The sequence below is a fragment of the Pinus tabuliformis genome, chromosome 6, assembly GCF_031772625.1.
Source record: "Pinus tabuliformis cultivar Carrire ecotype Pingquan chromosome 6, CPIR1, whole genome shotgun sequence".
In the NCBI taxonomy this organism is placed as follows: Eukaryota; Viridiplantae; Streptophyta; class Pinopsida; order Pinales; family Pinaceae; genus Pinus; species Pinus tabuliformis.
This window is the reverse complement of record NC_142292.1, coordinates 62,131,536-62,143,976: the sequence shown is the minus strand read 5'-3', so window position 1 is coordinate 62,143,976 and position 12,441 is coordinate 62,131,536. Positions and strand designations below refer to the sequence as shown.

At 38.5% G+C, this 12,441-nt stretch overlaps 1 protein-coding gene across 13 annotated transcripts; it reads right to left on the bottom strand.

The window, feature by feature from the left end:
• Nucleotides 1–304: 304 nt before the first annotated feature.
• Nucleotides 305–11,488, bottom strand: LOC149257228 (cold-regulated 413 inner membrane protein 2, chloroplastic-like). 13 transcript variants are annotated; one of them, XM_089413778.1, is made up of 15 exons: nt 10,964–11,487; nt 10,744–10,879; nt 10,411–10,572; nt 9,562–10,252; nt 9,363–9,468; nt 8,719–9,222; nt 8,386–8,572; nt 7,363–7,458; nt 3,879–3,943; nt 3,684–3,753; nt 3,432–3,599; nt 1,308–1,403; nt 1,138–1,202; nt 943–1,012; nt 305–858 (listed from the first exon to the last, which is right to left on the bottom strand). In XM_089413778.1, the coding sequence occupies exons 6-15, from the start codon at nt 8,750–8,752 to the stop codon at nt 678–680; spliced, it is 1,032 nt and encodes a 343-aa protein (XP_089269904.1). In that variant the 5' UTR covers nt 8,753–9,222; nt 9,363–9,468; nt 9,562–10,252; nt 10,411–10,572; nt 10,744–10,879; nt 10,964–11,487; the 3' UTR covers nt 305–677. The 13 variants fall into 13 exon arrangements, with proteins under 13 accessions (XP_089269904.1, XP_089269911.1, XP_089269908.1 ...); XM_089413785.1 differs by having other exon boundaries at nt 8,719–9,468; nt 9,562–9,803; nt 9,903–10,252; XM_089413782.1 differs by having other exon boundaries at nt 8,719–9,468; nt 9,562–9,767; nt 9,903–10,252; nt 10,964–11,486.
• Between the last annotated feature and the right edge of the window lie 953 nt (nt 11,489–12,441).

Genomic DNA, 12,441 nt, shown 5'->3' with positions numbered 1-12,441 from the left:
GTAAGGATGCCAGATTAAGCGACATAAAAAAATTGACAGAAAACAGATAGAAAATATCAAAAAATTGAAAATAAATACTGTGCACAGGAGCTCCACAATATTTCAGAACTGTGAATAATGGATAACTTTGTGTGATCATGCCTCGCATGCATAAAAGGCAAAGAAATAAGTTATTTAACCTGAATTTTAAAACCCTCCAACTCAGTATACTCTCATAATATAGAGGATCCTTTATTTTTTAAAAGCAAAGGAATATCAATGCATGTATGGTATCTGCAACTTTGAATAAAAGGCATGGTTTGACCACTGAAAAAACCTTGTGTTCTTTAAAATATTATTCATACAGTTTTTGTCTCCATGGACAAAAATAGTGCTTTCAACAAGTCAGCCAACCAGCTACCCTTGCAAAGGACAGAGGAGGTTCAAACATATCTAGAAAGAGCAGATCTAATTTTCTCAACCAATCTCTCATGCAATCCAAATTGACATGATTTGCCAAGAAGACAAGGCTCCCAAGGAATCAATCATGCAGCTTGTTGGACTTATTTATATACTAGATCTTTATTACACAACACCTTACATGTACTATTTTCCACAATAATAATTTGAAAATTTTAAGTAGGGAGTCAAGATGGCTTTACAAATATGGCACTGTTTAGGCCTGACACCTGGTTAAATTAAAATATATACCCTTTAACGAGGAATATGAACGGCACACAGATAAGGCACGCAGCAGCAATGGTGGGGACAACAACTCCCTGATCAAAAGCCTTTTTAATACCCCCTGTCCTGGTGACATGTTGATAGATCAAGTATGCAGAAGCCGCTATGGAAATGACCATTCCAGCTTGAGTTCCTCTGCAAACCAACAACATCCCATAAACTACCATCCACATTTCCAAACACCAATCCAATCATTTGTTAAGGAAAACAACAACTTGCCTCAGGTTCATGGCTTGATAAGGAGCAATAATCACCAGTAACACAAATAAAAATGGCAGTTCCAATTCCCCTGTTCCCAACAAATTAAGTTTGTCAAACACTACAGTTATGTCATGCAATTCAACTCAATATACTGTGCAGGAAAGAACGACCAAGTAAGTAAAATAGGATGGCATTTGAGTTCTTGTGACTCACCAAGAATGTAGTAAAATAGTCTAACAAGGAAGACCAAAAAGGCAGTCCACAAACCATAATCACCTCTGTAATAATGTAGACAAACAAATCCAAATGTGGGGCGAAGTTTAAACTCTCAGTTCACTTCAATGGAATTTGTCTAATTTTGCAACTGGGAAGAACCTGGTCACCTGATCCAAGAAATGACATCTCCAGGTGCCTCTAGGGCCAACAGTGGAGCAAGGAAAGATTTGTCGATGGCTGTGTGCTTTGATAACATCAAAACCCTGCAACACCATAATTGAATCATTTTTTGCCTCAACAACTACTTGAGTCCCAAAAATAAAAGTTGAATTATGACTCAAAAAAGCCTAATGCCTTTTTTAGAGTACTGACCTTTGGATACATTCTTGGATATGTGGGCACATTGTAATATTTTCCTACTGCTATTTGGATTTGAATCCATGAATACATTCTAGGATATGTTGGAATTTCTGTACACCCTACAACTGTTAAGAATGTTTTTTCTTGTCCCATTTAATGACAACAAGGAACCCACCTGTTTTTGAGGAATTAAGTAAGCTAATGTGGGTGTCCTAGCAAATAAAAATGTATAGCTTGTTATAGTTAAGTGTTTCTTGTAATGGATTTTGTTAATCTCAAGGTAATGGACTGAATGTTTATATGATGTGCATAGTTGACTATTTCCAAATAAAGGTATGCAAAGAGTGAACAATGCAGAAATATTTTTAAATGAAAACTATCAACTGATTTTTGATGGACATGAGCAAAGTCAACTGTTTGACTTTGATCATATCAATCATATCGGGTATTCCACTATAATAAGATAGCTTGCCATCACATATATGACAACTACAAGTTAAATTGTCTAAGAGGATTTGAAATCTTTTGCATCCCTGTTGATGAAAATTGTTTCACCATTGATTGCCTTTAGGTTCAAGGATTATATCAGAGGACACGTTGATAACATTTGTGGATTATATCTTCTACTTGCTGCATGTTGTAATCTATGTACTGAAGGAATTTTTCATAAGCTAATGGTTCATCTGAGGATCTAAATGTGTAGATTACAGAGGGCTTGTTTAGGCCTGTCTCTGAGGGAAGTCTGAGGATCTGCCAGTTTTGTTGAAACAGGAAGGGTATATGGAAGAATCATTTATAGCAGGAGTGCTAACAGGAGAGTGGTGATACAAGTTAAATTTTCTAAGAGGATTTGAAATCTTTTGCATCCCTGTTGATGAAAATTGTTTCACCATTGATTGCCTTTAGCTTCAAGGATTATATCAGAGGACACGCAGATAACATTTGTGGATTATATCTTCTACTTGCTGCATGTTGTAATCTATGTACTGAAGGAATTTTTCATAAGCTAATGGTTCATCTGAGGATCTAAATGTGTAGATTACAGAGGGCTTGTTTAGGCCTGCCTCTGAGGGAAGTCTGAGGATCTCTTATGATACTTGGAGAAAAGACCTACAATTGACACAAAGTCAAACTCTTGTTCACTATCTATGCAACAAATTCCAGGTGATCAATGAGAGGTTTGAAATGATATGATGGCATCCAATATTGACTACAGTAGGATAAATTTGCACATGTCAAGTCTGATGAAATTTTGGGCTTCGGGTTTGTAAGCCCTAGAAGACCTGTAGCAAATCCTGAGTTAATTCTAAATTCTGTGGCATTATTGAAGCCGTGGCATAAAATCGAATATTTTGAAACAAAACCTGAGCCCCATTCTAAATTGATCTTTAGACTTTTGTTGTAGCGAGTTTGTGCTCGTTGCTGTTCAAGGGTTCATTAATAAACTCATGTTTAACTTGCCATGGCTATGTTGAGCTCATAATGATGCCATTGACTATAGTGAGACTGTTGGTTGTGTCATGATTAATGTACTTAAGTATGCTGAGTGAAAAAAACCTTGTGTTCTTTAAAATATTATTCATACAGTTTTTGTCTCCATGGACAAAAATAGTGCTTTCAACAAGTCAGCCAACCAGCTACCCTTGCAAAGGACAGAGGAGGTTGAAACATATCCATAAAGAGTAGATCTAATTTTCTCAACCAATCTCTCATGCAATCCAAATTGACATGATTTGCCAAGAAGACAAGGCTCCCAAGGAGTCAATCATGTAGCTTGTTGGACTTATTTATATACTCGATCTTTATTACACACCACCTTACATGTACTAGTTTCCACAATAATAATTTGAAAATTTTAAGTAGGGAGTCCAGATGGCTTTACAAATATGGCACTTTTTAGGCCTGACACCTGGTTAAATTAAAATATATACCCTTTAACGAGGAATATGAACGGCACACAGATAAGGCACGCAACAGCAATGGTGGGTACAACAACTCCCTGATAAAAAGCCTTTTTAATACCCCCTGTCCTGGTAACGTGTTGATAGATCAAGTATGCAGAAGCCGCTATGGAAAAGACCATTCCAGCTTGGGTTCCTCTGCAAACCAACAACATCCCATAAACTACCATCCACATTTCCAAACACCAATTTAATCATTTGTTAAGGAAAACAACAACTTGCCTCAGGTTCATGGCTTGATAAGGAGCAATATTCACTAGTAACACAAATAAAAATGGCAGTTCCAATTCCCCTGTTACCAACAAATTAAGTTTGTCAAACACTACAGTTATGTCATGCAATTCAACTCAATATACTGTGCAGGAAAGAATGAGCAAGTAAGTAAAATAGGATGGCATTTGAGTTCTTGTGACTCACCATGAATGTAGTAAAATAGTCTAACAAGGAAGACCAAAAAGGCAGTCCACAAACCATAATCACCTCTGTTATAATGTAGACAAACAAATCCAAATGTGGGGTGAAGTTTAAACTCTCAGTTCACTTCACTGGAATTTGTCCAATTTTGCAACTGGGAAGAACCTGGTCACCTGATCCAAGAAATGACATCTCCAGGTGCCTCTAGGGCCAACAGTGGAGCAAGGAAAGATTTGTCGATGGTTGTGTGCTTTGATAACATCAAAACCCTGCAACACCATAATTGAATAATTTTTTGCCTCAACAACTACTTGAGTCCCAAAAATGAAAGTTGAATTATGACTCAAAAAAGCCTAATGCCTTTTTTAGAGTACTGACCTTTGGATACATTCTTGGATATGTGGGCACATTGTAATATTTTCCTAATGCTATTTGGATTCGAATCCATGAATACATTCTAGGATATGTTGGAATTTCTGTACACCCTACAATTGTTAAGAATGTTTTTTCTTGTCCCATTTAATGACAACAAGAAACCCACCTGTTTTTGAGGAATAAAGTAAGCTAATGTGGGTGTCCTAGCAAATAAAAATGTATAGCTTGTTATAGTTAAGTGTTTCTTGTAATGGATTTTGTTAATCTCAAGGTAATGGACTGAATGTTTATATGATGTGCATAGTTGACTATTTCCAAATAAAGGCATGCAAAGAGTGAACAATGCAGAAATATTTTTAAATGAAAACTATCAACTGATTTTTGATGGACATGAGCAAAGTCAACTGTTTGACTTTGATCATATCAATCATATCATGTATTCCACTATAATAAGATAGCTTGCCATCACATATATAACAACTACAAGTTAAATTGTCTAAGAGGATTTGAAATCTTTTGCATCTCTGTTGATGAAAATTGTTTCACCATTGATTGCCTTTAGCTTCAAGGATTATATCAGAGGACACGCAGATAACATTTGTGGATTATATCTTCTACTTGCTGCATGTTGTAATCTATGTACTGCAGGAATTTTTCATAAGCTAATGGTTCATCTGAGGATCTAAATGTGTAGATTACAGAGGGCTTGTTTAGGCCTGCCTCTGAGGGAGGTTTGAGGATCTCTTATGATACGTGGAGAAAAGACCTACAATTGACACAAAGTCAAACTCTTGTTCACTATCTATGCAACAAATTCCAGGTGATCAATGAGAGGTTTGAAATGATATGATGGCATCCAATATTGACTACAGCAGGATAAATTTGCACATGTCAAGTCTGATGAAATTTTGGGCTTCGGGTTTGTAAGCCCTAGAAGACCTGAAGCAAATCCTGAGTTAATTCTAAATTCTGTGGCATTATTGAAGCCGTGGCATAAAATCGAATATTTTGAAACAAAACCCGAGCCCCATTCTAAATTGATCTTTAGACTTGTGTTGTAGCGAGTTTGTGCTTGTTGCTGTTCAAGGGTTCATTAATAAACTTATGTTTAACTTGCCATGGCTATGTTGAGCTCATAATGATGCCATTGACTATAGTAAGATTGTTGGTTGTGTCATGATTAATGTATTTAAGTATGCTGAGTGAAAGGCTGCCTGAGCTAAGATGGCAATTGTTGCCTTGATGACCAGGAAGAGGTTTTATACTGCGATGTGTATTGCTCTATCCAAGAATCTTTTTCACTAAAGCCTGCTACTGCCAGTTTTGTTAAAACAGGAAGGGTATATGGAAGAATCATTTATAGCAGGAGTGCTAACAGGAGAGTGGTGATACAAGTTAAATTGTCTAAGAGGATTTGAAATCTTTTGCATCCCTGTTGATGAAAATTGTTTCACCATTGATTGCCTTTAGCTTCAAGGATTATATCAGAGGACACGCAGATAACATTTGTGGATTATATCTTCTACTTGCTGCATGTTGTAATCTATGTACTGAAGGAATTTTTCATAAGCTAATGGTTCATCTGAGGATCTAAATGTGTAGATTACAGAGGGCTTGTTTAGGCCTGCCTCTGAGGGAAGTCTGAGGATCTCTTATGATACTTGGAGAAAAGACCTACAATTGACACAAAGTCAAACTCTTGTTCACTATCTATGCAACAAATTCCAGGTGATCAATGAGAGGTTTGAAATGATATGATGGCATCCAATATTGACTACAGCAGGATAAATTTGCACATGTCAAGTCTGATGAAATTTTGGGCTTCGGGTTTGTAAGCCCTAGAAGATCTGAAGCAAATCTTGAGTTAATTCTAAATTCTGTGGCATTATTGAAGCCGTGGCATAAAATCGAATATTTTGAACCAAAACCTGAGCCCCATTCTAAATTGATCTTTAGACTTTTGTTGTAGCGAGTTTGTGCTCATTGCTGTTCAAGGGTTCATTAACAAACTCATGTTTAACTTGCCATGGCTATGTTGAGCTCATAATGATGCCATTGACTATAGTAAGATTGTTGGTTGTGTCACGATTAATGCACTTAAGTATGCTGAGTGAAAAAAACCTTGTGTTCTTTAAAATATTATTCATACAGTTTTTGTCTCCATGGACAAAAATAGTGCTTTCAACAAGTCAGCCAACCAGCTACCCTTGCAAAGGACAGAGGAGGTTCAAACATATCCAGAAAGAGCAGATCTAATTTTCTCAACCAATCTCTCATGCAGTCCAAATTGACATGATTGTCCAAGAAGACAAGGCTCCCAAGGAGTCAATCATGCAGCTTGTTGGACTTATTTATATACTAGATCTTTATTACACACCACCTTACATGTACTATTTTCCACAATAATAATTTGAAAATTTTAAGTAGGGAGTCAAGATGGCTTTACAAATATGGCACTGTTTAGGCCTGACACCTGGTTAAATTAAAATATATACCCTTTAACGAGGAATATGAACGGCACACAGATAAGGCACGCAGCAGCAATGGTGGGTACAACAACTCCCTGATCAAAAGCCTTTTTAATACCCCCTGTCCTGGTGACGTGTTGATAGATCAAGTATGCAGAAGCCGCTATGGAAATGACCATTCCAGCTTGGGTTCCTCTGCAAACCAACAACATCCCATAAACTACCATCCACATTTCCAAACACCAATTCAATCATTTGTTAAGGAAAACAACAACTTGCCTCAGGTTCATGGCTTGATAAGAAGCAATAATCACCAGTAACACAAATAAAAATGGCAGTTCCAATTCCCCTGTTCCCAACAAATTAAGTTTGTCAAACACTACAGTTATGTCATGCAATTCAACTCAATATACTGTGCAGGAAAGAACGACCAAGTAAGTAAAATAGGATGGCATTTGAGCTCTTGTGACTCACTAGGAATGTAGTAAAATAGTCTAACAAGGAATACCAAAAAGGCAGTCCACAAACCATAATCACCTATGTAATAATGTAGACAAACAAATCCAAATGTGGGGTGAAGTTTAAACTCTCAGTTCACTTCACTGGAATTTGTCCAATTTTGCAACTGGGAAGAACCTGGTCACCTGATCCAAGAAATGACATCTCCAGGTGCCTCTAGGGCCAACAGTGGAGCTAGGAAAGATTTGTCGATGGTTGTGTGCTTTGATAACATCAAAACCCTGCAACACCATAATTGAATCATTTTTTGCCTCAACAACTACTTGAGTCCCAAAAATAAAAGTTGAATTATGACTCAAAAAAGCCTAATGCCTTTTTTAGAGTACTGACCTTTGGAAAAAGGAAAAAGAAAAAGCAAATAAAACTTGAGACATTTATGTATAAAGATCTAAAGCTGAAATAAAATTTAAATTATGAACCCCAAGAGAGCCTTTGAGGTATTCCATTTTCTGAGAGGAATATATTGACAATTGGAAATAGCCAGAAAGCAAAAGCTAAAAATCTCAACAGATTGCTGTAGTAGAAAAATCTAGTAAATTGAGGTTGCCTATCCCAAATTAGTTAGCATTCTGAAGGAGCCCCTTGTCTCAACAGTCGGCTTGAGAGAGATTGTCCTTAACAAAGTTATCCTTAGGAGAGTTTTGAACTTGAGAGAGATTGTCCTTAACAAAGTTATCCTTAGCAGAGTTTTGAGCTGATCTTTAGAGGGGGGGATTGTATAGCTGGAAAACCAATCCGAGATGCTCTAAGAGAGATTGTCATTAACAAATTTATCCTTAGCAGAGTTTTGAGCTGATCTTTAGAGAGGGGATTGTATAGCTGTAAAACCAATCCAGGATGCTCTAAGAAAGGCTTATCTAATCATTGTTTTACACAAATTCTGCACAAAACGAAAGATGACCGAGAAAGCAATCATACTCACTTAATTGATCAACCACTAAGTTAGTAGGAGACACCACTTCATTGAAAACACCACTCTGTTATCCATATCATTAGGTTAGTAAGAAACACCACTTCATTATAACTAAACTTTAAACTGTATCCGACCAATCCTCACAACCATTGTGTGACCAACCCTCACAACCAATGTGGATCAAAAAGATTTATGCAACTACAATACAACACAACATGAATGGAATCATACTCACACGGCCGCAACGCCAAACAGCCAACGGAAAGCTTTGGTTGAGAGCGCAACTGAGCATTCAGTGGAGAGCGCACCGCCACAGCTGCTTCTTGGTATACTGTGAATGAACTTATCCACTTCCAATCTCAACAAACCCGAGTTCATGAAGGACAAGGAAGTGGATTTGTCGATAAAACCCCCCATTGCTTCTTAATTCCACATTGCCCACTCATTATTTCAATTCAAGCAGCTCAAAATGAATTCAATTTGTTCAAGCAGCCCAGCATGGAAGAATCTTAAGGAAAAAACAAGAAAGCATGAATAAGTGAGTTTTATATGATAGAAAATTAAAAACCTGAGAGAGGTAGGAGGGGTTGTAAAACGGGCATTATTGATCATCTTCTGCTGCTGCTTTGGAGTCCTAATGGGATTAAGGGCAGAATTAACCTTGCAGAGCGAAACCCCAGATTCACCGCAGATGCGCTTCCTCCATACATTAATGCCATGCTCATAATCCTGATCAAAAAGATTTATGCAACTACAATACAACACAACATGAATGGAATCATACTCACACGGCCGCAACGCCGAAAAGCCAAAGCAAAGCTTCGGTTGAGAGCGCAACTGAGCATTCAGTGGAGAGCGCACCGCCACAGCTGCTTCTTGGTATACTGTGAATGAACTTGTCCACTTCGGATCTCAACAAAGCCGAGTTCATGAAGCGCACTGAGGCTAAGGTCGGTGAATTTCATATCGCCATTTTCGTCTCTCCGACTTCCGGTGATATGAACCCCGGCTATGGCAGAAATCGACCGCGCTAATCAACGGCTCAACCTCTCTCAATCGTCTAACATATAATCTGACGGTATTTGAGGGTGACAGATAGACAATAAGGGGAGTTCATTTCAGAGGGGAACGCCTTACGGCGTAATTAACAATACCCTTACGCAAAACATTAATTACAATCCTGTATTACAGAGTGTCTGAGTACAGATTTACCTTCCAACTTTGGGTCAGCTAAAGAAAACACTCGATCCAAATACTCGTTATTCTTTTCAATGCACAGAGCCGAAAGCCAGCTTGAGGCACGGGAATGATGAGGACCCTGCATAGAAACAATGAAACCCCTTATTCACTTTTCCATGAGGTGGCATCTATTTTTCAAGGCAATTGTTCAAACTCAAACACATGTTTTGACCTTTTGCAAAAAATCGGTTATTAGCTTCAGTACTGCAAATCTTCAACAGGAGAATCGATCAGTGGTTACGAGTCCTGAAGCACTAAGCGATTTATCTCCACTAAAACAATTCAAGCAGGCTCCAGGTTCCGATCCACAAGGCGCACTGCCATACTCGGACGTCTACTTTACTGTCTTGCAGGAATGCATCCGGACGAAAGATTTGGCTGGAGGCAGAGTAGTCCATGCCCACGTCATCAAAACTGGATTGCAGTCAGACCTCTTACTCGGCTCCAAGCTTGTGATTATGTATGTCAAATGCAGGAGTCTAGAAGATGCAGGTCAAGTGTTTGAAAAATTACCAGAACAGACTTTGGTTTCGTGGAATGCCATACTTGCAGGGTATGCACAGAATGGCAGGCTGGAAGATGCACGTCAAGTGTTTGACAAGATGCCCGAACGAAATGTAGTCTCATGGACTGCCATGATTGCGGGGTTTGTGCAGGAGGCAAGGCTCGAAGAAGCACACCGACTGTTTGACATAATGCCTGAACGAAATGTGGTTTCATGGACAGCGATGATTGTTGGGTATTCGCAGAGTGGTTATTGTGAGGAGTCTCTGAAGTTGTTTTATCAAATGCAGAATTCTGGAACGAAGCCGAATCCATTTACATTCAATAGCGTTCTCAGTACGTGTGCGAACCTGGGGAATCTGGAACAGAGCAATCATATTTATGGACAGATCATTAAAATGGGATTTGAGTCTGACCAATCCTCACAACCATTGTGTGACCAACCCTCACAACCAATGTGGATCAAAAAGATTTATGCAACTACAATACAACACAACATAAATGGAATCATACTCACACGGCCGCAACGCCAAACAGCCAACGGAAAGCTTTGGTTGAGAGCGCAACTGAGCATTCAGTGGAGAGCGCACCGCCACAGCTGCTTCTTGGTATACTGTGAATGAACTTATCCACTTCCGATCTCAACAAACCCGAGTTCATGAAGGACGAGGAAGTGGATCTGTCGATAAAACCCCCCATTGCTTCTTAATTCCACATTGCCCACTCATCATTTCAATTCAAGCAGCTCAAAATGAATTCAATTTGTTCAAGCAGCCCAGCATGGAAGAATCTTAAGGAAAAAACAAGAAAGCATGAATAAGTGAGTTTTATATGATAGAAAATTAAAAACCTGAGAGAGGTAGGAGGGGTTGTAAAACGGGCATTATTGATCATCTTCTGCTGCTGCTTTGGAGTCCTAATGGGATTAAGGGCAGAATTAACCTTGCAGAGCGAAACCCCAGATTCACCGCAGATGCGCTTCCTCCCTACATTAATGCCATGCTCATCATCCTGATCAAAAAGATTTATGCAACTACAATACAACACAACATGAATGGAATCATACTCACACGGCCGCAACGCCGAACAGCCAACACAAAGCTTCGGTTGAGAGCGCAACTGAGCATTCACACGGCCGCAACGCCGAACAGCCAACGCAAAGCTTCGGTTGAGAGCGCAACTGAGCATTCAGTGGAGAGCGCACCGCCACAGCTGCTTCTTGGTATACTGTGAATGAACTTGTTCACTTCGGATCTCAACAAAGCCGAGTTCATGAAGCGCACTGAGGCTAAGGTCGGTGAATTTCATATCGCCATTTTCGTCTCTCCGACTTCCCGTGATTCGGTGATATGAATCCCGGCTATGGCAAAAATCTACCGCGCTAATCAACGGCTCAACCTCTCAACCTCTCTCAATCGTCTAACATATGATCTGACGGTATTTGAGGGTGACAGATAGACAATAAGGGGAGTTCATTTCAGAGGGGAACGCGTTACGGCGTAATCATTGATTTCCTCATAGCGTACAATACAATGTTATAGTGCCATGGCTCATGACCTATACTCCACTCTTATGGCCACTTGGGCCTTAGCCTGATGCACAATATAGATTATGGCGCTTGCGTTTTCCCCACACACGCTCTCTGTGCATGGACCCTTTGTAAGAAAATTATAAGACTAATAGGATATCCTTGTAATGAAATAAAATTATGAAAATACTAGAGGTTAATTTTAAGATATTGGAATATAATGCACAATCCACACGCCCCCGCTCTGCTCTGCGTAGGCAATCCTTTATTAATGTGGCCATAATTTGTTACAACAATATTTAGGTTCGATCCATAATAATAGGATCTGACTCTACAGAAATATAAAATAAATCCTAACTAATAATTAGCTCTCAATATCCAGATGATTGGAGCTACATTTGGCCAATAAGCGATTTATTAAAAAAACACTTCATCATTCACTCAACTAATCTAGGCTTCTAGAAATTACATAGCATAAAAATTATATGGAATATATAATTTTACGATGCTCTTGCATCAGTGTACAAATTCAATTCAAGGTAATTTTACTTTTTTGTGTGAAGAATTGAAGGTTCTTGAGGATAGATTCATAAATCAAAGGATGCATATTTAGTATGTAAAATGGGAGCTAGAAGAAGAGGAAATTGTCTTGAAAGACAATAATGAGGAGATGCAACATTGAATAGACATCAATTAGAAAAAGGATGGAGTCATAATTGAAGGTTTTGAAGAGGACAATTGTAAACCTAGTGTAAAGAAACAATGGAGAAGGAATTCAAATATCTCGAGCATTTATGTGAAAATGTATGTTGAGGAGGAGCAAGTTAAGAATTCAGAAATTCTTATGCAAGAGGAAAAAAACAGCAATCAATTCAAGTTGAAAACTTGTTTAGATGTTGAAATTGAGAAGTTGGGGAAACCAATGATAAAAATGCCTAGCAAGAGGCATATTGATGTAAGAAATGCAATCAATAATAGGACACAAATGACTATACAAGAGAGCATCAATAAAGTCAATGG

Coding starts and splice junctions, on each gene's coding strand:
- LOC149257228 (XM_089413776.1), bottom strand. CDS start 8,752: ATGCCCGTTTTACAACCCCTCCTACCTCTCTCAG. Junction 7,459..8,385: donor CTGTTTGGCGTTGCGGCCGT/GTGAGTATGATT, acceptor ATGGTGTTGCAG/GGTTTTGATGTTATCAAAGC. Junction 1,013..1,137: donor ACTATTTTACTACATTCTTG/GTGAGTCACAAG, acceptor TGTTGGGAACAG/GGGAATTGGAACTGCCATTT.